This window comes from Myotis nattereri (assembly GCF_964212035.1).
Source record: "Myotis nattereri genome assembly, chromosome: 1".
Lineage (NCBI taxonomy): Eukaryota > Metazoa > Chordata > Mammalia > Chiroptera > Vespertilionidae > Myotis > Myotis nattereri.
In genome coordinates this window covers 184,654,061-184,680,175 of record NC_138075.1, presented here as the reverse complement: position 1 = coordinate 184,680,175, position 26,115 = coordinate 184,654,061, and the positions used below count along the sequence as shown (strand labels likewise).

The 26,115-nt window shown below is 38.4% G+C and overlaps 1 protein-coding gene across 1 annotated transcript; it reads left to right on the top strand.

The window, feature by feature from the left end:
• Window positions 1–3,387: 3,387 nt before the first annotated feature.
• LOC308529799 (albumin-like) lies at window positions 3,388–26,115 on the top strand (the record flags this gene model as incomplete). Its single annotated transcript, XM_081106135.1, has 14 exons — window positions 3,388–3,404; window positions 3,918–3,949; window positions 4,638–4,695; window positions 5,512–5,599; window positions 6,974–7,185; window positions 7,920–8,052; window positions 8,990–9,087; window positions 12,710–12,839; window positions 14,945–15,159; window positions 20,506–20,638; window positions 21,735–21,832; window positions 23,503–23,641; window positions 24,210–24,433; window positions 25,959–26,115. 14 exons carry the CDS (start codon window positions 3,388–3,390, stop codon window positions 26,113–26,115), a joined length of 1,734 nt encoding a protein of 577 aa, XP_080962261.1.

Here is a 26,115-nt window from a genome sequence, read left to right as displayed (position 1 = left end):
GACAAAGGCCTAATTTTGTAAATTAGAAATACAAATATACTCAGTATTATAATTGCATATTTGATGAAGTCTTCCCTGACAACTCATTAAAAAAAGCCTAAGGTTAGAAATTGACTTAAAAAAAAGAAGTGCTTATTCTTTCTTAGAGGGTGCCAACATAATTTATCCAAAAAGGAATTATTTTCTCTGTTTAGGAAGTTAGAATACTTTTCTTTTCTAATTTAAGTTTTGGGGTCACAAAAATAGTTATTTTCCAATGGAAATAATTCTGTAGACAGACATTCTTTTTATTCCTATGCATTTGTGGCCTGAAAGACAAGTCTCACTCCATTATTCATGTTAAAAGCATATTTGGAATTAGTAGTCTATACTGTTCAGAGCTTAGCTCTTTTCATATGTTTTGTTTCCATGCTATGTCATTGATTTGGCTACATTTTTACAAATATTATAAACTAAAATGTTCAAATGGTAAATCACACACCAATAACATGCTAATGAATAATACTCAGTGGGGTAAAAGTAGGTTTACAGTTGCTTGTATGGAAAACAATCCCTCATTGTCCTTTTAATTTGCATCTCTCTGATATTTATTGATGTTGAACACTTTTTATATGTCTTTTGGCCATTTGCATGTCCTCTTTGGAGAAGTGTCTATTTAGGTATCCTCTGTCAAGTTCTCAAAATATATTTTTGTTGATTTTAGAGAGGAAGGGAGAGGGAGAGAGAGAAGAAACATCAATGATGGGAGAGAAGCATTGATCATCCTCTACCCATTTTAAAATTAGATTGCTTATCTTACTTTTGTTGACTTGTATGAGTACTTTTTATAATTTTGAAACTGATCCCTTATCAGATGTACCATTGGCAAGTATGTTCTCCCATGCAGTGGGTTCCCTTTTCATTAAAAAAAATATATTTGCATTGATTTCAGAGAGGAAGAGAGAAGGAGAGAGAGAGAGACAGAAACATTAACGATGAGAGAGAATCATTGACTGGCTGCCTTCTCCATGCCCCACACTGGGGACTGAGCCCGAAACCTGGGCATGTGCCCTGACTGGGAATTGAACTGTGACCTCCTGGTTCAGAGGTCTACACTCAACTACTGAGTCGTGCTGGCTGGGCCCTTTTTCATTTTGATGCTGATTTCTTTTGCTGTGCGGAAGCCTTTTAGTTTTATGCAGTCCCATTTTTTATTCTTTCCTTTGTATTGGTGAAAATTCTTCTATGTGAGATGTCTGATATTTTGCTGCCTATGTTTTCTTCTAGGATGTTGAGATAACACCTCACACCTTCAAAAATGGCTATCATCAATAAATCAACAAACAAGTGCTGGGGAGGATGTGGAGAAAAAGTAACCCTAGTACATTCTTGGTGGGAATTCAACTGGTGCAGCCACTATGGAAAACAGTGTGGAGTTCCTAAAAAAATTAAAAATGGAGAAGAACAAAGTTGGAGGGATCACAATACCAGATATCAAGCTATATTACCAAGCCACTGTACTCAAAACTGCCTGGTACTGGCACAAGAACAGACATATAGACCAATGGAAATGAACAGAGAACACAGAAATATACCCAAGCCATTATGCTCAATTAATATTTGACAAAGAAAGCAAGAGCATACAATGGAATCAAAACAGTCTCTCCAATAAATGGTGCTGGGAAAATTGGACATACACATGCAAAAAAAATGAAACTAGGCCACCAACTTACACCATACACAAAAATAAACTCAAAATGGATAAAGGACTTAAATGTAAGATAGGAAACCATAAAAATCTTAGAGGAATTCATAGGCAGCAAAATATCAGACATATGTCATAGCAATATCTTTATCGATACAGCTCCTAGGGCAATGGAAACTAAGGAGAAAATAAACAAATGGGACTACATAAAAATAAAAATCTTCTGCACAGCAAAAGAAACCATCAACAAAACAACAAGAAAGCCCACTGCATGGGAGAACATATTTATCAATGTTATCTTTGATAAGGGTTTAATCTCCAAAATTTATAGGGAATTCATACAATTTAACAAAAGGAAGATAAACAAGCCAATAAAAAATGGGCAAAGGAACTAAATAGACACTTTTTGAAAGAGGACATACAGAAGGCCAAAAGACATATAAAAACATGCTCATAGTCACTAATCATCTTAGAGATGCAAATCAAAACAAAAATGAGGTACCATCTCACACCTGTCAGAATGGCTGTCATCAACAAATCAACAAAGGACAAGTGCTGGTGAGGCTGCAGAGAAAAAGGAACCCTCTTGCACTGCTGGTGGGAATACAGACTGGTGCAGTCACAGTGGAGAACTGTATGGAATTTCCTCAAAAAATTAATAATGGAACTCCCATTTGACCAAGTGATCCCACTTCTAGAAATATATCCCAAGAAATCAGAAACGCCAATCAGAAAGAGTATATGCACCCCTATGTTCATAGCAGCACAATTTACCTTAGCTAAGATTTGGAAACAGCCTACGTGCCCATCAGCAGATGAGTAGATTAGAAAACTGTGGCATATATACACAATGGAATACTACACTCCTGTATAGTAGTGTAAAAGAAGGAACTCTTACCATTTGCAATAGCATGGATAGACCTGTAGAGTATCATACTAAGTGAAATAAGCCAATCAGAGAAGGATAAATATCACACCATCTCACTCATTGTGGAATATAATGAACAGCATAAACTGATGAACAAAAATAGAGCCAGAAACATAGAAGCATCAAACAGACCATCCAACCTATGAAGGAAGGCAAGGGGTGAGGGGGTAAGAGATCAACTAAAGGACTTGTATGCATGCATATGATCATAATCAATAGACTCAGACAGTAGAGGGGTGAGGGCATGTGCTGGGGGTGGGAGTGTCTGGGGAAAGGTCAATGGGGGAATAAGGAGACTTATGTAATACTTTAAACAATAAAGAATTTAAATTAAAAATAATTAAAAATGGAACTGCCATTTGACCCATTGATCCCACTTCTAGGAATATATCCTAAGAACCCTGAAACACCAAACAGAAAGAATATAAGCAGCATTATTACAATAGCTAAGATCTGGAAACAGCCCAAGTGCCCATCAGTAGATGAATAAAAAAAAAAAAGTGGTACATTTACAGAATGGAATAGTATGTAGGTGTAAAAAAGAAGGATTTCTTACCATTTGAGACAGCATGGAGGGATGTGAAATAAGCCAGTCAGAGAAAAATAAGTATCATATGATCTCACTTATATGTGGAATATAACAAACAAAATAAATTGATAAACAAAATAGATCCAGAGACATGGGAGCATGGAACAGAATGAGGAATCTCAGAGGGAAGAAAGAAGTGGGAGGGTCACAGCATGTGATTAACCAAACAACTTTTATACATAATCCATGGACATAGACAATAGGTAGGTCTGGGGTGACAGGGGTGAGTTGGAGGGGGGTCAAGGTGGGGGAAAAATTGGACATATGTAATACTTTGAACATTAAAGATAAGAAATACAATAATTAGTAAGTAATAATAGAAGAATTAACTCTTATTTACATACTCAAAACTGTAAACCTACTTTTGCCTTACCTAGTAAGCATAGATCATTTAAACTCTGAGGTAAAATTTGATAAGATGTTTTACATAACTTTAATGAATTGACGAGGTCTCGTGGAGAAAACAGTTACAGATGGCAAACATGCGCAAGGGAATTAGTCAAACAATTTCTTGGCAAGAACATTATGAATTTTATAATCAGTTGAGGGCCATTAAAATACAAAGCTGAGTCTAGTTAATAATCTACAATAATTGGTTAAAGAAGTATATTAGTGCCAATTTCCCTCTATTCATCCTAATTTTTCTATTTTTTCAACCCATAAGTCTTTGGCAGGATGAAGTGGGTAACCTTCATTTGCGTTTTCTTTCTTCTCAGCTCTGTAAGCAGTGTGGTTCTTCCAGATACACGTAAGAATTCTATTTTTCTATTGTTCAAATTTATTTCACTTTCCTAGTAATCAGTAAACCCTGCATCTTTAAAGAAGAAAGTTTTCTTTTATCATTAATTTCTAGACTGTGATGAAATTTTGTATTTGTCAACTCTTAGAAAGTTACCTTAATGTATTTCTAACATCCTAAGTTAAAAAAAGGTGAGAATGGTTTAGTAACTGTAATTTTCTTTTGCATATGAGGGAACATAGAGTGACTTCAACTTCACAGAATATAGTCAAAGATAGAATTCATAACTCAAAATTCCCAATGCCCTATCCATTGCACCTTGATGCATTAACACAACAACAAAAAACCTGTGTTGTTAGTCTTATAAGTAGAACAGGTGTTTATATTTTTTCTTTCTTACTGTCCTCCCAGTTGCTGTTAATAGATACTAAGAGCATTAGATTTATCCAAGTTTGAATATAAAACTATACATATTTAATAATTTTAATCATTTTTCAAATAGTATAATTGGTGATTGAATATCGCATTTGTTTTAAAGCAGAAGAAATAGTTCATCATCATCCTAAAATTTTCTGAAATGATCGAAGCCCAATACTTAGGAGCAAATGAATACATTAGTAAATGGAGAGAAACATAGAAAGTAATGTCATAACCAGTAGTTTTCTTCAGAATTTAAAATCTTTTTTTCCCCCCCTAGACAAGCGTGATCTTGCTCGTCGGTATATGGATTTGGGAGAAGAATATTTCAGAGACTTGTAAGTTAAAATATTGAAGAGTCAAATTTAATGTTTCTAACAGCATTGGTTATTATTCTTATATTCCCCTGTCATCAGAGTTCAGATTCTAGCACAATACTGCCCAATAGAATTTTCTGCATTCATGAAAATATTCCATTTTAGTGCTGGCCCATAAGCTACTGGCCACATGTGGTTGTTGAGTACCTTGAATTTGGCAAGTGCAACTGAGGATCAAAAGTTTCAATTGTATGAAATTTTAATTAATTTTACTATATAGTCACATATGGGTGTAGCAGCTCTGGAATTCTTATATAAACTTGATTGAGGGGAAAGACTTTCCCAGCACACAATCAAATTCCTTTACCTAGCACATAGATCTGTGGTTTCTCCAGAACATTTTAATATTTTTCTAATTCAGTAGAAAATGAGAAATTAGTTTATTTTTTAAAGGTCAGTTTTATTCTATAGCCTGATTTAAAGGAGATGTTTGTGTGTAGTTTTTGTTTTTGTTGTAAATAGTCCAAAGGCCTATGTAATGCCCCTCATCTTAACAATTATACCTATGCAGAATGCATGTTGCTTGCTTGCTCTGTATGTGTTCATCTACTCACATATGTATGTAAACATGGTTGAAATACATATCCTCTGCTTAGAAAACCACACATTCATGGTTAGGTCTGAGATAATTGCTGATGTGAATAGTCTTTCTGATAATAATGTGATGCACAAAATACTATAGAACATATCCTGAAAACACAATTTGTTCTCTAGCATAGCAACCTATTTTATATTAAAGTTTTATTATAGCATGTTTTCCTATGTCCTGTGTTCCAGGGTGCTGGTTACCTTTTCTCAGTTTCTTCGGAAGTACCCATTAGATGATATTAGAAAAATAACAGATAAAATAACTGAATTGGCAAGAGTATGTGCTCAAGACAAGTTAGGTGCAGTTTTTTGCAAGTTACTTGTAAGTACATTATAATTTTGAATGTTATTTCTTCTTAGTTTAAATAATCTTGAGCAATTCAAAGGGAAAACATCTCATTTTGGCTTTCTCAATGATTTTTAAGTGACTATATTTGTAAGCAACTCTCACAAATGGGTAGAGCCATCATTTCTTCTATGATAGAGACATTCTAGCTATGCCCACAGTTCTAAATCATTTCTTTATTGAGACTACATATAATGGTCATAGTGGATTTAAGTGGATTTTTTCATTTGTAATAGTGTCTCTTTTAAAATCTGAAGTTTGAATTCTTTTCATAGAGGCTGATAGTAATCGCATGATTTTTAATATTCAGAAAGCACTTGGGTGATTTTCATGCTAATTTTGTTAGCTGGGTAAAATAAGAGTACAGCTCTATATTCCCCATTTTAGGGATATTCATACTTTTACATACAATAAAATATTGGGGCATTCATCTGTTTTAAAGGTCTTTGAGCTTTTGTTTTTCCTAGATAGGTCTTCAATACAAGTGGAGGTGAATGTTGCTCCCACCATTCAATCTATACATACTTTCCTGATGGCAAGTCCATTTTTTATTTTTTACTGAAGCTTTTACTCCTTCTTTTTTTCTTTATATGCCTCTCTCCCTGAAGTTGGAATCAGCACTCTAACTTCACACAGTATTATGGCTCTAAATATGAATTTTTTAAAAAATTTATTTTGTAAAATGTAATAAATTCTGTCCTGAGCAATATATTTCCCTTGGTATTACAATTATTTTCCTAGTAAAATTAATGGGGATTGAAAGAATTCATTTACTGCAATGTGTTTTGAGATAAATGTTTCTAGAATAAAAAGATTCATATTTTAATGCAATAACAATTAATATGTAGTGAATTCTGTTACTTCTGAATTTTTAAATAGTATGTACTAAGAATTTGGACCATTCACAAAAAAAGTAGGTCAAATGAGAAACTTTCCTAACACTTTCCTCTTTGAAGTTAATTCACCTGCTACTTACAGAGGAGTATTTTCCCTTGAGTTTTGTTCTGATTGTTCCTAGTCTTTAGCCTCAGGTGAAAATTGGAGTAGCATTCCTTCATCGAACCATTGACTGTCCTTTTGTCCTTTTGTTTTATCCACTGTAACTATCAGTGTGACAGTTACTTCTTAAAACATTACACATAGATGGTCAAATCAAGGGAAACTCTCTAAACCTGAGGAAAAAGTAGATTTTTATTTGCTTTCCTCACCCAGGGTTACTGTTATCTCATATTTTTAAATACCTTTCTTTGGGTATAGAGGACATAAAATATGACTAGGAATTGAAGGCTTCTGTCTTCCCTTTAGGACACCCCTTTTACAGCTAAATTGTGTTCCATTACATCTCTTCCTGCGCACTATGATGAAATGGCCGACTGCTGCGAAGCAGAAGCACCTTTGAGATACCAGTGCTTCGTGAAACACAAAGATGATGAGCTAAACATCCTCCCAATGGGGACAATAGATTCTGATGCAACATGCACTGCCTTTAAGGAAAATGAAAAGGCGTTGTTAGAAACGTAAGTAATCAGATGTTTATGCTTCAACATTAAAAATTATGAAATAGGTTAAGGCTCATTATAACAATTACTATAAAAATATTTTCAACATTAAGACTTAAAAGCTTTTGTTCTAATGACAAGTTGAAAGAAATACTATCTATAATATAATAAAAGCGTAATAGGCTAACCTTCTGGACGACCTTCCAGATGACCTTCCGGATGAAGTTGGGGCTGCAAGAGAAACCCGGGTCCTGGGTGCCAGAGGGAAGCTGGTGCCGGCAGCTGGGGGAAGGAAGGCCTACTCTTGCATGACTTTTGTGCATCGGGCCTCTAGTTTAATGCTATAAAATTTTATACAATAAGTATTGATCAGTGATCTGTTGGAATTCATTGAAACAGGATATCATCTGTATGAAAAACATTCACACATATTAAAATATTATGAAGATATATTTGGTTATTGTCAGAATTACCTCATTTAAATCAATAATCTTATATCACCAATATTTTACTATTTTATATGTGTGTATAAATATTTATATATTAAATATGTATATATAAATGTATATATATTTAATCTTTTTATTGATTTAAAAAATGACAAAAGCAAAGTCATGTACAAATTGAGTTTAATTGGTAAGTTTGATGTCTCTGGGTTTTGGAATTTCTAGGGAAATTGTTGATAATAATTATTTTTGTAATCCTGTCTGGTACAGAAAAATGACTGCCTTTTCTTCTTTTTAAAAATGTAGGTACATATATGAAGTTGCCAGGAGACATCCTTTTTTTTATGGCCCAGAGCTCCTTTATTCTATTCAAGAATATAAAGGAGATTTGACAGAATGCTGCGAAGCTGCTGACAAAGCCGCCTGCCTGGGCCCAAAGGTATGCCCAGCAGAACAGAAGAGCCAGTTCAGACTCAAACCTCAGATTTGGGGCATCTTATGTAGAGCACCTAAGTCTCTGATATAAACTTCTTTACCTTCAAAGAAGCCTTCCTTACTCTTACCCACCCCAAAGATTCTTCACCCTCTTTGAAGGCCTGTGACATCCTCATTCCTCCGCCTAAGTTTTACCCCAGTGGATCTCATAGAGAACCACTGTGCATGTGTCTCAATGACCTTGTCTTTTGTAGTGAAATACAGAAACTCATTTGTAAAAATGCAGAGCAGAGGGCCACAGTTTTTGTTTATCTTTTCGTGAACCTTTCTTATTGGGGAGGGAATTCAAAGTGGAGAATTTCACTGCTTCTAGAAGCCTGGGTTTTTTCATTCATTCCATTCCATAAATATTTATTGTGAACTCATCATCTTTTCTAGGGAGTTTATGAATGTGAGAGTTGGTGAAGGAGGAATTGAAATGAATTTATGCAAAATTAAGAAATCAGTAAAATTATATTCCCCGGGATGTTAGCGTACTCTGTTCTTCTACCTTTCCTGTCAGTTCCCTTTTCCCTGGCAGTGCCCCCATGCTGGGTGTTCACTACCTAGGGGCATCCACTATGACCAGACTGATTTTTCCTTTGACTACATACAAATTACTTATTTGCCAACAGTGAATACTTGGGAATTTAGGTGTATAGCACGTCTTTAAAATGTAATTTGTCATAGTCTCATCTGAACTTATGAAGTGTTTCATGTAGAATATTTTTCTATTTTATTTTTTCCATCACCATTCATCTCCCTATACCCTCCTCCACCTCCACTCCACTCTGTACCCTCCATAATCACCGCACTTTGTCCATGTCCAAGTGTGTTTTTCTCTTCTTTTCCCCTAATGTCGAATTTTAAAATATTATTTTTAAAATTATTTCTTTCTGCAGATGGATGCCTTGCAAGAAAAAATACTGAGTTCAGCTTTCATAGAGAAATTCAAGTGCTCCATGCTCCAAAACAATGGAGAAAGTGCTTCAATAGAATGGTATTTAAAACTAGATTTGTACTTTATTATGATGTAAGGGTGATGGTTCTGTCAACAGAGTTGTACATTTTTATGAGTTTTTACACAGTGCTTTCACATGCGTCTTTTGGGTTATCTAAAAGGTAGAAATTTAACAGAAGTGAAAAATCAGAGCACAAGTGACAATTTGTCATTTCTTTAATCATATGTTTTCAAGGTAGTAAAAAACTTAGAGGATATCTTTGTTTTGTCATTCTGGATCAGGTATTTAAACTCCCATTTATTTATAAAGACTAGGGATCTTATTCTAATGGTCCATGATTTTTATACAATTGTAGTCAAGGTTTGTTATTTTACATTATCGCCCCTGAGCCCCTTGCGATTATATAAAACTGTCTGCTTGTTTTTTATGTTCTGATAATAAAATTGGGCCATCAAAGTTACTTCTCATTTTCTCATAGCTCCAACTCTGTTCTTCATTTCTTTTTTTTTAAATTAAATCTTTATTGTTCAGATTATTACATTTGTTCCTCTTTTTTCCCCCCCATAACTCCCCTCCTCCCAGTTCCCGCCCCACCATACGCCCTCACTCCCCACCCACTGTCCTCATCCATAGGTGCACGATTTTTGTCCAGTCTCTTCCCGCATCTCCCACACCCCTTTCCCCCCCAAGAATAGTCAGTCCATTCCCTTTCTATGTCCCTGATTCTATTATAATCACCAGTTCATTCTGTTCATCGGATTATTTATTCACTTGATTCTTAGATTCACTTGTTGATAGATGCATATTTGTTGTTCATAATTTGTATCTTTACCTTTTTCTTCCTCTTCCTCTTCTTAAAGGATACCTTTCAGCATTTCATATAATCCTGGTTTGGTGGTGATGAACTCCTTTAGCTTTTCCTTATCTGTGAAGCTCTTTATCTGACCTTCAATTCTGAATGATAGCTTTGCTGGATAAAGTAATCTTGGTTGTAGGTTCTTGGTATTCATCACTTTGAATATTTCTTGCCACTCCCTTCTGGCCTGCAAAGTTTCTGTTGAGAAATCAGCTAACAGTCGTATGGGTATTCCCTTGTAGGTAACTGAGTTTCTTTCTCTGGCTGCTTTTAAGATTCTCTCTTTATCTTTTGCTCTTGGCATTTTAATTATGATGTGTCTTGGTGTGGTCCTCTTTGGATTCCTTTTGTTTGGGGTTCTCCGCGCTTCTTGGACCTGTAAGTCCATTTCTTTCACCAGGTGAGGGAAGTTTTCTGTCATTATTTCTTCAAATAGGTTTTCAATATCTTGGTCTCTCTCATCTTCTGGCACCCCTATAATTCTGATGTTGGTACGCCTGAAGCTGTCCCAGAGGCTCCTTACACTATCCTCGCATTTTTGGATTCTTTTTTCATTTTGCTTTTCCGGTTGGGTGTTTTTTGCTTCCTCGCATTTCAAATCATTGACTTGATTCTTGCGCTCCTCTGTTCTGCTGTCAGGAGTCTGTATAATATTCTTTATTTCAGTCAGTGTATGCTTAATTTCTAGTTGGTTCCCCAATATAAGATCGAGGGTCTCATTAGTTTTCTTGTAGATCTCATTAAGTTTATCGGCGGCTTCTAAACAGTTCTTGAGAGACCTTAAAAGTGTGGTTCTGAACTCTATATCTTCCATTGACAATTTTGTCCTGTTTCTTTGTCTCCGCATTTTGTTATGCTTCCTTGGTGCACCCCCTAGTGGACTTTGTGCGCAGTCTTATAGTTAAACCTTGATTGTTGTAGCTAATTCCAGGGAGGGTTTGACCTCCAGGCCAAGTGGCTATGAGAATCAGCTGTGTCTGCAGTGAGAGAACTTCTGTCCTCTAGGGAGGTGCTAATCTGGCGTTTGCCTGAGGCTATCCGGAAAATGCCTGTGTGCATGGCTTGGGCGGGGCGGGTCGCACAGGATCTACAGGGTGGGCCGGAGAGAGCAGTTATGGCCACTCTCAGTCCTGTCCCCAGGGGCTCTGCCTCTCTGAGTCCCAGCACCCGCTGCAAAGCTCGGAGAGAAAGCTGCACTCGCTCTGACTGAAACCAGACAGTCGCGCTTCTCCCGTTTGAGTCTGGGTCCCTAAAGACTCACCTGTATCTGGAGCTCAGAGTCTGTGACTCCCTCCCGATTGAAAACGCCAACCGCGCCCTCCGCCGCCAGCCTGCTCCGCGCACTCCGCACCTCAGAATTTGACTTCAGCACTGCGCCTCCTCTGAGTGTCCGTATGCGTTTCTCTTTCCTCCTCGTTGTAGGACTTCCACTCAGCCAACTTTCCAGTGGTTTTGGGTGATGTCCGTTCTGTCTTTTAGTTTCACTTTTGAAGTAGTTGTTCAAAGCAGCAAACTCCGGCGTTAACCTATGCCGCCATCTTGGTTCTCCGTCTGTTCTTCATTTCTTGTTTTTTTCCTGGACCGCTATTTTTATATAACTTGCCTCATTCTAGAAATATCCTTCAACATCTGAGTCAAGAAACCCCATCCCCATCCCCAATTTACTTGCTAGTCAACAATTAATCAACATGAACAAAAGATAAAATGAAAAAAAAAATTTTGCAAGATGTGCAGAAACCATCATTTGTACTATCTTTGCCTGTCACCTCTACCATCTATACAACAAAATCAAGAAAATAATTAAACAAAACCACCCCAATGTGAAACAATACACATTTAAACAGGCTATGTCTGGTTTGGGGGAAGAAGTATCTTTTACCAGAGCTAGACAAGTCTGAAATGATTTGTGAAAGCTTGTGTAGGTTAGCCTTTCATATCTTGTTATTGGCTTAGAGACTTTTCTGGATCAATTTCTTGGTAAAAATATGTTAGACTCCTTAATCTTGAAAAGGTATGCAATTTATTTTCTCAGTGTGCTTTGGAACTCAGGAAGAAGACTTTTTTTTTTTAAAATATATTTTTTTATTGATTTTTTACAGAGAGGAAGGGAGAGAGATAGAGAGTTAGAAACATCGATGAGAGAGAAACATCGATCAGCTGCCTCCTGCACATCTCCTACTGGGGATATGCCCGCAACCCAGGTACATGCCCTTGACCGGAATCGAACCCGGGACCTTTCAGTCCGCAGGCCGACGCTCTATCCACTGAGTCAAACCGGTTTCGGCAGGAAGAAGACTTTTTATTGGTAACAAAGACAACTTGAGTTTGTGTGGCCCTTTCCAGTTTATAAAGAGCTTTCCTATGCATCGTCTAATCTAATTCTCACCACAACGCTTTGATGCAGCATGCGGTGTGTCTCTCCAAGGCTGAAGCTCAGAGAGTTTAAGTAACTCTCCGAGGATCACACTGGTAACGAGCAGTAAAGTCAGATCTGGAAGTCAGATATGGGCTCCAAACCTGATGCTTTTCAGATGTCACCTCTTTCAGAATCCCTCTTTGATTTCTGGTTTTATGAATCGCTGGCTTCTCCCTACCTGCCACACACTCTTACAATGGATAAGGAAACATTTTGCCCTAAGATAATTTTGTTCAGAACTAGCACTAAAATAAGAACTAATAATTTTACAAATTATTTCCATATTTCATTTTACCTTGAATTTTCTTGCTATAAGTAGTATTTTCCTAGTGCTTTCACATAAAACATTGGAGGTTAACAAATTGTGATGGGGGAATATTCTTTTTAGGTTTGTAGTTCGCCTGAGCCAGAAATTTCCCTTTGCTGACTTTGGGACAGTTTCCAATTTGGCAACAAATTTTACCAAAGTCCACAAGGAATGCTGCCAAAGTGACATGCTTGAATGTGCAGACGACAGGGTAAGGAATGCTCAGTATTCTCTTTGGTGACTTTGCTTTGGTAACATGCTCAGTGGGTACAATGGATCTATTTAGTATAATTGGTGACAGCGGACAGTGAATTGAAATTGTCTTCTATGTCTAATATAATCAATTCTTTCCCTGCTTTGTGGCATGTTATTTACTTGTATTTTTGTGAAGTTGGCTATCCTACTCACAAAATGATCTGCTACATACATTTTGTAATTACAAATTTCACCAATTTGTAATCCCTTTCAGTCATATTCTACCTGAGAACAAAGGCTGAAGTAGGACAGCTGCGAAGGCAGTTTCCTAAGAAAAATCTTTGGGGGCTTGGGTAGAGTTGGAGAAGAGCTGGTACCTGAAGACATTTTTGGAAATTATGTAATTTTTCTCTGTATATTCTCTATTAATATATAAATATTAAGCACAATATCTCTTTCTCCAAAATATAAATACATGACCAAATATCAGAATCCTAGTCTCTCAGAACACTGTGGAAAATTTAAGGCAGATATTTTACATGTGTAAGTAGGGCCTGTGACTATGCTCTTGACTAATTTTCCAAAAATTCCTCGCACTTTAGTTATTTGGTTTCAAAATGCCTGCACTAAATGTTGTGGAATATTTGGAAAAATATTACTTGGAATATATATTACATTTTACATTTAATTTTACTATTACAGTTTATATTTAATATTACTCTGGCCCGGCCAGTGTGGCTCAGGGGTTGAGTGTCGAGACAGGAACCAAGAGGTCACCGGTTTGATTCCTGGTCAGGCACATGGACTGGTTGCGGGCTTGATCCCCAGTGGGAGGCGTGCAGGGGGCAGCCAATTCATGTTTCTCTCTCATTGATGTTTCTATCTCTCTATCTCTCCTCTTCCTTCCTCTCTCTCTAAAAATAAAAAGCAAACATTGTCAGGGCCAGCCTGACAGGGTTGAGCCGGGCTGAGGCAGGGAGGTGGGAACTGAGAAAAGAAAGAAAGACAGGAAAGCGGGGTCGGGAGGACCCCAGTTCTCTTGATGAACTGAAGCGAGTTTATTAGCTATACAATCCTATTTATACACAACACACTGAATCCGAGGTCTGTCAAGAGGAATGTATTCTTTGTTCCTCTTAATCTCTAAGGGAGAGATACAGCAGAAGGACAAGTTCTCAGTACAGCATATCTCAGTAAATAGTTACAGACTTCTTGGCAAGCTATGAAAGGCTGTTCTCATTCTACAAATGTTACTCCCATTCTACTGATAATCGCTATCCAAACAAGTCTGGGAAAACTGTGTGGGTAAGGGTCCCAGCCTTGCTAGCCCCTGGAGGTGCAAGGACCTTGCCAGCTTACATCTGGCCCCCAACAAAACATATTTAACAAATGATATTTTGTATTAGTTTCAGATGTACAGCATCATTATTAGAATGTCATGTACAGAGTGCCCCCCGATGTTTTCCACACATAGTCATTAGGAGACTATTGACTATATTTCCTATGCTGTTATTTACATCTCTGTGACTATTCTGTAACTACAAATATGCACTTCTTAATCCCTTCATCTTTTTCTCCCAGCCCCTATTGCTGTTCTTTTTTTTTAATCCTCACCTGAGGATATTTTTCCATTGATTTTTTTAGAGAGAGTTGAAGGGGAGGGAAGACACACAGAGAGAAAAACATCAATGTGAGAGACACATTGATTGGTTTCCTCCAGTATGCGCCCCAACCAGGGCCAGGGCTGAAGCCTGCGACTGAGGTATGTGCCCTTGACTGGAATTGAATCCGAGTTCCTTGAGTCCATGGGCTGATGCTCTAGCCACTGAGCCAAACCAGCTAGGGCCCTATTGCTGAGTTTTGACTTAAAACTTAAATGCCTTAACAGTAGAAATATAAAATTAAAAAATTAATAAAGTTTTTAATCAAGTGGAAATATCTTAGTAGTTCTATGTGAATCTATAGACTTAAGCATAGACTGAAAATGTTCATAGAAGTCAGGTTGACATGTACATGGTCTTAGAATACAGTGGACATGTTCTGTCAACATAATAAAAAGTCTGGAGAAAAAGTATAACGGTGTCAATTTACGTTGAACAATTTTTATCAACTTGCTTGTAGGCGGATCTCGCCAAGTACATGTGTGAAAATCGAGCAGCAATCTCCACCACCTTGGCGGACTGCTGTAATAAGCCTGAGTTGGAAAAATTCTACTGTCTTGCACAGATGGCAGGTGATAATTTGGTTCCTGCTCAGGCCCCACAAACTACTGATTTTGTTGAAAATGAGGACGTTTGCACGTACTATAAGGAGGCAAAAGTTGATTTCCTGAACAAGTAAGTGTATGAAGAATGATCCTTTCCTAGCTTTCAATGGCTCTGAGAATTTAGGAAACAGTTCTAGGCTTTCCTTTGGAGTTGTTACAATTGTTGCCTGCAGTGCTACTTTATCCTTCCCTCTCTGAGCTTTTACATTTTTTTTTTTTGGCGGGGGGAGGGGGTGGGGTGGGGGTGGGGTGGTAAACAAATTAATTAGTTTTTAAGTATAGTCATAAAAATACCTGCTCATAGCAAAAAATCAATTGAGGAGAGTACAAAGTAATAAGTAGAAGTTTCTGTCATCCCTTCATTCTTTCGTCCTCTGATATATTTCTGGAAATACCTCTAGAAACATTTTGCATATACATAAATTATATACAGAGTATTCACTAATTCATTCAAAGAGAATTTCTTGAACTTACCATGACATACATGGGTGAATATAAGTCATACATCTTTATATCTCTGTATCTATCCCTGTACCTATCTGGCAGCAGTATCCTATCTAATAAAGAGGGAAAATGCTAATTGACCCTCACATCATTGCAAAGATGGCGGCGCCCACAGCCAATAAGGAGGGAATATGCTAATTGGCTGTCAAGCCCTCAAAGATGGCGGCACCCACAGCCATAAGATGATGGGGCGCTGTGCCCTCAGCCCCACTGTGGTGGCAGGCGTGTGGCAAGGCGCGCCTGCCTCTGGAGTCTCTCAGTCCTTTCGGCCCCCCAGTGCCCAGGCCAGCTTGAGGTGCAGGCAAGCCTTGGATGACGGCTTCCCAGCTGCCCAGAGCTGCCCGAGGTTCAGGTAACCAGGGCCAGCCAAGGCTTGTGCTGCCAGCAGTGGCATCAGCGGAGGTGTGATGAGGAATCACCATCCCCTGATTGCCAGGTCACCGTCCGCTCCTGAGAGCTCCTGGACTGTGAGAGGGGGTAGGCCAGGCTGAGGGACCCCCCTCCAGTGCATGAATTTTCATGCACCGGGCCTCTAGTAGAAGTATAAAGAGAAGGATGGGGTCTGCTACCAGATACTTTATATTTGTTTATAAAGAGCAGAAGTTCAGTAGCATGGCAAGGCAGCATACAATTAAATGATAAAATAAATGATTATTTACAGTCAGTAAGTGGTGAGAAACTTTGAATTTTTATTGTTGGATTATAATAGCATTCTGTGCACTAAATAATATTTTTTAAAATCGTGTACCCTTCAAGATTTCACTCATATAGAGAGGAAAATAAAAATTTAAGAATACCTATTTACTATGTATCTATCACCTATCTATATCTATCATCTATCTATCTATCTATCTATCTATCTATCTATCTATCATCTGTCTACCTATTTATCTATGAGAACTTTTTTTGATGTAGTTCAAATCAAACAAAATATACATAATAACAGGAGTCATTTATTAAACATTTCATATGTGCCAGACTGTGTGTGTGATGCATAAATTATGTCATGTGTTTCTTACAATCCACTTTATGAGATAGATACTATATTTATCTCTATTCTAAAGAGGCAGAAACGGAGACATGTGGCAGTGCAGGTAATCTGTGATCCAGCTGCACTGATTGTCCTGTCTCCTTTCATCTAAAACATAGCCAGCCATGTAGGGGGAAGATGGTGGCCTAATAGGCACACCTTTTTTGCACCTCCTCCCAGGGCCAGACTGAAAATACAACTAAATTGGCAACCATTCACTGGGAATTACCAACTGAGGTCCAACTGAGGTTCAAGGAAGGATAGAAAACACCTGGTGACTGGCTGGAAGGGCGAGGTCATGAAAGGGGCTGACCCCGCTTCCACAGGCGGCAGGCTGAGAGTGAGGAGGGAGCTCTTGACTACAGGAGGGTTATTGCCCTGAGAAGATTGAGGCCTGAAACCCAGGCTGGGCTCCACAGCTCAGAGCACCACAGCCAGCCCGTGTAATGTCCAGCCAAGAAAGGTGACAAGGGCTTCTGGCTGCCAGGGAATCTGGAGCTGGTGGGATAAAAAGCCGATTAAAAACAAACAAACAAACAAACCAACAAACCCAGAGCACAGGATTTCTGTTTGCAGCTACTCATCTAAGGCTTTGGTGGAGGGATGCCGGTGGGGACTTGAGGTGCTTGAGGAGAGGCCGGGGTGGGAAGCATTGGAGGCAGACTTGGATAGGAGGCAGCCAGGAGACTGTATTCAGTCTCACCACCCCCCAAACCTAACAGCCATTTCTCCTGAGTTGTGCTGGCCCCTGTCAGAAGCCACAGCTCAGGAAAAGGAAAAAAACCCACCCTAGGTGCTACAGCCCACCCATCCTCAGGACCCCTGCCTGCCACACCATGCATCTTGATCTTTGCAGAGGAGAAAGCAGTAGAGGCCAAGCCTACGGGTTTGAACAGTCTCAGCAAGCACCAGTGACTGGATTGGGGGCTGGGCCAACTGTCCGACTACACCAGATGCTTCCCCCACATGGAAGAGCTGATAGCAACTCCAGGTTTCCGGCTGATCCCACTGGACTGCATATGAGGATCGCTACCCAGTCCAGGGCAGGGAAATATTCTGGGACATGCTCAGAAGAGTAGTTCTGAGACAGGAAAACACAGTCATCACTTTCCCTGAAATCTGATCAACACCTCCCCCTCATGGATGACCCAGAGATCCACACTCCTGAGTCCACCTATCCTGTTTAGAACCAGACTCTTGAGTGATTAAGATTGATAGCTGGCTGGCAGGTGAACCCAGGTGGAGTTGGAGCCTGGGGAACCTGGGGAAGTTTGCTGACCCATCACTGGGCCACATGCTGCTAACAAACCCACCTTAGAGTGCAGCTTGGCCCCTCCCAGGTGCAGCTAAGTCCTGTGGAGAAAGACACAAACTGTGGATTGCTTGAAGCTTCAAACACGTTGCTGAGAGCCAAAGGAGGACCGTCTCTGACAGTGGTAAGCACCTAACTCTCTTTCAGGAAGTCCAGAATTGGCAGACAAAACAGGCAGCCTCATTTATCAGAAGAGCAGGATCCAAAGGGCGCTCCCAGGAGGCACTAAACTCTGCTGAGATGAATGCCACTTTACTTTTTTTTTTTTTTTAATCTTTCTTCTTTACTGATTTGTTATTATTTTAGTCTCTCTTTTTTCTTTCCTAGATCTAATTTCCCCTTCTCCTTTCTTATGCTCTTTTTTATTTGCTCTGCTTTTTCATGTTTCCTCTTCTTATTTTTTGTCTATCTGCTTTCTCCTATATTTTCCTTTTCATAATTATTTTCTTCCTCTTTTATACCATTTTCCTTCCCCTGTTCTATATTACTAGAGGCCCAGTGCATGACATTTGTGCACTTAGGGAGGGGGGGCAGTCCCTCAGCCTGGCTTGTGCCCTTTCACAGTCTGGGAGCCCTCAGGGATGTCCAATTGACAGCTTAGGGCCTAAGCCACCGTTGGCATTCTTAGTGCTGCCACAGAGGTGGGCCACTGCACTCGCCAGCCATCAGCCGGCTTGTGGCTGAGTGGTGCTCCTCCTGTGGGAGTGAACCGACCACCAGGGGGCAGCTCCTGCATTGAGCGTCTGCCCCTTGGTGGTCAGTGCACATCATAGCAACTGGTTGTTTTGCCGTTGGGTCGATTTGCATATTACCCTTTTATTATATAGGATTTTATTTCTTTCATATCTGCCCTTTCATACTCCTTTTTCTTCCCATCCCCCTCCCCCCTGGAATTTTCTTTTCTTTTCTTCTATTATTGTTCTCTTTTCTCCTTCCTGATTCTTCCTTTTTTGTGGTTGCTTCTGTTGTTGTGGGGGTCTTATATATGTTTTTGTTTTGTTTTGTTCCACCAGCACCTCCATAACAGCTCACATGAGGTAGTCTGGGGTGAGCCTCACAGTCAGCCATCCGAAAGGAGATTCCTCCCATGAATGGAACAACATTCAAGCCCAATTACAACAGAATAACCCAAATAACTTACACAAAGGACATTCCTAGAGCATCCAGCTTAGGAAATTTAAGAGACTGCACCGCTGGGTCCCACAAAACACTTACTATATAAGGCCATCCCATGTAGGCTGGGAGGCATAGAAATTTCAAGAAACTTAGTGGGAACTACAACAGCATGAAATGAGAAATAGAAACCATAAATAATAAATAAGAATCAGTTGGAAATGAAGAATAACACCTCTGACATCAAGAATACACTGGAAGGATCAAAAGTAGATTAAATGAGACAGAAGATCAAATCAGTGACTTAGAAAACAAGGTAGAAAAAACACACCCAATTAGAGAAGCAAAAAGAAAAAAAAAGACTTAAAAAGCAGGATAGATAGTTTAAGGCACAACATGAAACTTAACATCTGCATCAGAGGGTATCCAGAAGGAGAAGAACATAAGCAAGTAATAGAGAAGTTGCTTAATGAAATAATGACAGAAAATTTCCCTAATCTGGTGAAGGAAAAAGTCACACAAGTTCAGGAAGAATAGAAAATTTCAATAGAGATGAACCCAAAGAGACCCAGTCCAAGACAAATCATAATCAAAATGACAAACATTAAAGACAAAGAATCCTAAAGGCAGCAAGGGAGAGACAGAACAATACCTATAAGGGAGTATCCATTAGAATGTCAGCTGATTTCTCAACAGAAACACTTCAGGCCAGAAGAGATTGGCATGAAGTATTCAAAGTAATGGAAAACAGGGACCTTAACCCAAAACTACTGTATCCAGTAAGACTAGCATTTAAAATTGAAGGGGAAATAAAGAGCATCCCAGACAAAAAAGACTACAGGAGTACATGACCACCAAACCACCACTGCAATAAATGTTAAAGGAAGTATTTTAAAAGGAAGAGAGGAGAGAGAGAGAGAGAGAGAGAGAGAGAGAGAGAGAGAGAGAGAGAGAGAGAGAGAGAGAGAGAGAGAGAGAGAGAGAGAGAGAGAAATATAAAGAAAAAATGGCAGTAAATAAGTACCTATCATAATAACCTTAAATGTAAATGGAATAAGTGCTCCAATCAAAAGACATAGAGTAGCTGAATGGATAAGAAAACATGACCCATATATATGCTGCCTACAAGAGACTCACCTCAGAACAAAATATTCACACAGAATGAAAGTGAAGGAATGGAAAACGTTTTTTTCATGCAAATGAAAATGTAAAGAGGAGGGAACTAAGGTGCTGATAGTAAAAAAACTGCCTAACGTGGTATAGTAAAATAAGTGTTAGAGCAAGGATTTGCATGGAGGTAGCTTTAACTCTAAAACTCAAGCCCTTAGCCACCAAGCTTTATTGCATGGGTTTGGTCAAATTGAGACCTTTGGGATATGTGTTTCTCTTGTGATTAGTTAAGTGATTTTTCTTGCTTCTTTGTTCAACTAAATCTATTTTATTTTCATCTTAATTAGGTTTTTGCATACATACTCAAGAAGGTATCCTGAATTCTCTGTCTCATTAGTACTGAGACTTGCCAAGAAATATCAAGCTATACTGGAGGAGTGCTGTGAAACTCATGATAATCATGCATGCTATACCAAAGTGGTAGGTTTCTCAAAGGAAAAATAAAATACAGCTCTTTGACTAGTGATTCCAATAAAAAGAAAGAAACATAATACCAGAATGAAAAATGCTTATAATACAATTGAGACATTCTCTTGAGATAATTTCAATTTTGTGCTCTTAAGCATCTTAGGGGGAAATGGTCTTGATAGAATGGTTAATAAAACCTAGAATAGTCCAGAGAAAAATGACTTGAAGAGAACAATCTCTAATTTCACAAAATCTTGACATTGCCTTTTTTTATTTTTTAAACTTTTGGGAACAAAATAAGATGAAGTAAATGTAAATGTTAAATAAAAGTGATATAACATAGATATGAAGAAAATTAACCTGATTTCAAGATTTATCAAATATCAAGAATTAGCATCTTAAGGAAGGTTGTGAAATCTATTCATTTAAAATACTTTCAAATCTTTTTGAGAAGGTTTAGGAATGGTTTTATAAGAAATTAAGTAAGGAGATGAAATCTATTCTGGAGGATTTTGCCATTATATTTGTGTTAAAATGGTATTCTAGCAGGTTTAGTATATTTAGCACTTTGAATATATGGAGTGACTTCCAAACTTCTTTCCTTTACCAAGAACCTGCTATATGCCAGGCACCATGCTGGATCCCATGATCAAGGTAAAAACTATTATTTCAGAGACATCAGGATCCAACTAGAGAGAAGGCTTTATAATAATCATAAAGCTTATAATTATAGCTATAATGTATTGAGCCTTTACTGTGTTCCAAGTGCGGTTGAAATTTCATTAGCTCAGGTGGTTTTCACAGAACATTCCATGAGGTTAGTAACCATCTTCATTCCCATCATAGAGGTGAATTTTCTAAAACTTAGTGATCAGAAGTAGTTCAACAACTAGAAAAGGATTCAGCTTACCTGGCTCAAGTACACTCCAGACCCTGACTATTCTTAATCACTTAGACTATGCAGTGTGGATGTACAGGCTTGGCATCAAAGGTTTATTTACATGACTGGGCAGAAGGCAAAAAGGCTTTCATTCAGCCTATAGGGGTGAAAAACAGCCTGCATCTGGTCCTTGGGTGAAACCCTGTAAGCACAATTCTTTTCTTTTAGTTGCATGAACTTCAGCCTCTTGTGGATGAACCACATGAATATGTAAAAAAAGATTGTGAAACTTTCAAAAACCTTGGAGAGTATGGCTTCCAAGATGCGTACGTATTTTTGTTTTTGACTAATATTTTTCTTGATCAGTTTGTAATTTTTTACGACTCTCTCTCTCTCTCTCTCTCTCTCTCTCTCTCTCTCTATATATATATATATATATATATATATATATATATATATATATTTTAGAGGCCTGGTGCATGAAATTCATGTGTGTGGGGGGATGTCCCTCAGCCTGGCCTGCACCCTCTCCAATCCAGGACCTCGGGGGATGTCCGACTGCCGGTGTGTGATCGGGCCTAAACTGACAGTCAGACATCCCTCTCGCAATCTGGGACTGCTGGCTCCTAACCACTCACCTGCCTGCCTGCCTCATCATTCCTAACTGCCTCTGTTTGCTGGCCCGATCGCTCCCTAACTGGTCCTCTGGCAGCCTGGCCACCCCCTCACTGCCCCCCGGCCAGCCTGATTGCCCCTAACCTCCTCTGCTTCGGCCGCCACCACCATGGCTTTGTCTGGAAGGATGTCTGGAAAATGTCTGGTCTAGTTAGCATATTACACTTTTATTAGTATATATATATATATATATATATATATATATATATATATATATGTCTCACTACTTGTCATACATGAAAATACAGTATATATTTCTAATCCCTCTCCATTAAGAAAAACTGGAAAATGAGAGATAAAACAATTGATGGGTTGAAGAGACTTATATTTGAGTTCAGTTTAAAAAATTAGCCTCTTGAGACTGGGAAGGAAAATACTAAATCTTTTGATATAGGAACTGAGGATTCCCTTTGAAGGTTAAGAAATAGTTATGAACAAACAAAAGACAGCAATGCTTTCCAGAATAGCAACTAGTTGGACTTGAATGACAGTGGATCAAGAAGTACTGCAATACATAAGTTGAAAAAATAATATGCTTATTTAGTAGAGCCTTATCTGTGGAAGTAAAGACAAGTAGGGAAACATCATTAGGTAGACATTTACTGTTCAACTTACATATACAGCACTCTTCTAACTGTGGGTGCTAGGGATAATAGTAATTAACAAGTCTCTTCCCTTGAGTAGATTACAGTCATATATCGACTTTCAATGGTGGTTGGAATTCTTAGTAAAGAATTGTTACATGCTGGACATCATACCAGATTGATGGCATGCTTTATGTCTTTTAATTTAATCCCTGCACCATTCCTATTGAGTCAGGTATATTTCATCCCATTTTATAGATTAGAAAACTTATCCATATCTTTCTAATTTAGCACGGTGCTGATATACAAGGGGGAGCAATAGTAGGAATACAATCGTGAGTATGCTAAACAGAGTTAAAAAAGTTAATATAATCATGACCTGCATATCTTTTTCCATATGAACAACTGTAAATCTACTTTAGACCACCCCTGCATCTTAAGCTCTCTATAAGTTTTATTGAGAGAAAAAACCAATGAATAGATATATTAATGTTACTGAATTATAGTAAGTTAAGTCATTTTCCTAAGACTACACAGAACAGGTGGAATTCAAATTTAGGTTTACCTATTTGTTTAAGATGAGGTCTCCCCAACTTCCTCTCAAATAACCTAAAGATAGAAATAATTTTATGGATGGAAAATTATTGTAATTGATTTTGTCTGTTTTCTGCTTCACCTATTATGTTAGAAAAAATAGTTTTATGCCTGGCTGAAAACACTGGACTATTTTGTTACAGGCTCTTAGTTCGTTACACCAAGAAAGTACCCCAATTGTCAACTCCAACTCTTGTGTATCTCTCAACAAAGCTTGCAAGCATGGGCAGCAAGTGTTGTACACTTCCTGAATCACAAAGAACAGCTTGTGCTGAAGACTATGTGAGTCTTTTGAAATATAATAAGTCAATAATGATGAATTTTGGTCTTGAGATATTTACAAAGTTAACTTTCAGAAGCAAGAGTGAACTAATGCACGTGCGCGTGTGTGTCTCTGTGTGTGTGTGTGTGTGTGTGTGTGTGTGTGCAGGGCTTGGTTGCCTGCATTATCCTGACCATCATAATGAGGATTGAGACAAGATCCTGAAGATGATAAATTGTTCTGAAAAATTCCATAAATTTTGAACGTTTCAATCTGGCATTAAATTTTTTTTACTTTTTGGGAAGACTGCTTTCACCCCATTCCAGCACATACCTTAGGAATCACCTCAAATTATTTTAATCAATTACTTTATTGAATGGATTATTCTGCAAATGTAGACATATCTAAAATAGAAAAGACTTTTAAACATCCCTTAGTACTTATAGTAAGGAAATCACTCCCTCAAGTCAATCTTGCGTTCAGAGTTTCTAGTTAAAACACAACACTTTTTTTGGTCCATGGGAAAGTAGGAGTTCAAGAAAACTTTCATTATGCTTTTAAATTTCTGCTGGACTCCCTGTTCTTTAGCTGTCCGTGGTCCTGAATGTGTTTTGCACGGCACATGAGCAGACACCTGTAAGCAACAAAGTGACCTTATGCTGCACAGAGTCATTCTTGGACAGACGGCCATGCTTTTCTGCTCTGGAAGATGATGAAACCTATATTCCCAAACAATTTAATGTTGCAACATTCACCCTTCATGCATTTGTATGTGCACGTGCTGAGCCTGAGCAACAAGTCATGAAACAAATGTGAGTTGCATTTCATTACTGCATATGTTTGTAATCTCCATAGGGAGAACTGTCAATGGAATGAGTAACTTTTTCTAAAGTAGTGATTAAATTCCTTAGAAAATAGTATTTAAGTATTTTCCTTGTTAAGGTGATAAAAGTGTAAAAAAAAGAATAGCTTTTGTATTCTTAGCAAAACAAGGCAAACAGCAACAAAAATACTGTACTATATATTTGCCCAAAAATTATTCAGAATAATCTTGTGGATAAAGGCTATCTATACTAATGAAAGGGTAATATGATAATTAGACCAGCTAGACCAGACATCTTCTGGACATCCTTCCGGACAAAGCCATGATAGTGGGGCGGAGGCAGAAGCAGTTAGGGGCAATCAGGCAGGCAGGCAGAGCAGTTAGGGGCAATCAAGGAGGCAGGCAGAGGGGTTAGAGGCAATCAGGCAGGCAGACAGTGGTTAGGGATGATCAGGCAGGCAGGCAGGCAGGCAGGTGAGTGGTTATGAGCCAGTGATCCTGGATTGCAAGAGGGATGTCTGACTGCCAGTTGGACATCCCCCCAAGGGGTCCCGGATTGGAGAGGGTGCAGACTGGGCTGAGGGACCCCCATCCCCCATGCACAAATTACATGCACTGAGCCTCTAGTAGTAGAATGATATCTTAAGACAGGCACAATAGAAAAAGCTGAACAATTAACCGATTCATTTGTGAGGTAGTAAATAAGTTAGGCAAAGTCTTAGAAGAATTTATTTCTAGGCATAAATGATTTTAAGTTTGTATTATGCTATGGGAAACCTATGTGATGTAACTTTTGAGAAGGGCATTTGGATGAAACACACATAGAAGTGCGGATTCTAAGATCTGACTCTCTGTCACTGTCACAAGCAGTTAGATATGCAATGTAAAGTTGCTATTATGTCTGGTGGGTTCTGATTCTGATCGTGGCCATAGACTTAAGAGGAATATTGCAAAACTTACTGTGCTCACAGGACTCTTTAGCACTATTATCTGTGCAGACATCAATGAAAGAGAACCACTGGCTCCCATGAGTTTGGACAGTCTTATTTCCCCTGGCCCAGGCATATTCATTTTGAATAGACCAACTAAAGACCAAAAATATAGAATTTTGGATTAGAAACTTTAAATAGAGTCTAAGGTAATTAAGTTGTTAAGAATAATTTTTTAGCTTTTATATTGCTATAAATGGAATACTTTTTAAATGCAATGGCATAATGATTTCCAGAGGTTTATTTGAGAAGAGTTTATTGATTTGCTGATATTATAGATTTTGAGCAATTTTCATTGATGATTTTATTTGAACCTTTCACCAACTCCATGAAGGTAGATTTTATTCTCTTCCCAATGGAAATGAGAATATTGAATTTTATAGTGGCAAGCCTGGGCCTCAGGCTCACAGTTGCCTGGCTCCAAGAATTATGATCTCAAACAATAGTACTACTGCCTTTACCATCTTCAATTTCTTTATGTGAGTAACCTCTTTTCTGTTTTGTTTTGGTTTCATTTAAATGCAGTGCACTTGCCGAACTGTTGAAACACAAGCCCAAAGCCACTGAGGAACAATTGAAAACTGTCATGGAGAAATTCTCAGCTCTTATACGGAAGTGCTGTGCAGCTGCTGACAAACAAGCCTGCTTTGCAGAGGAGGTACTGGAGTCGTCTTCATTTTAA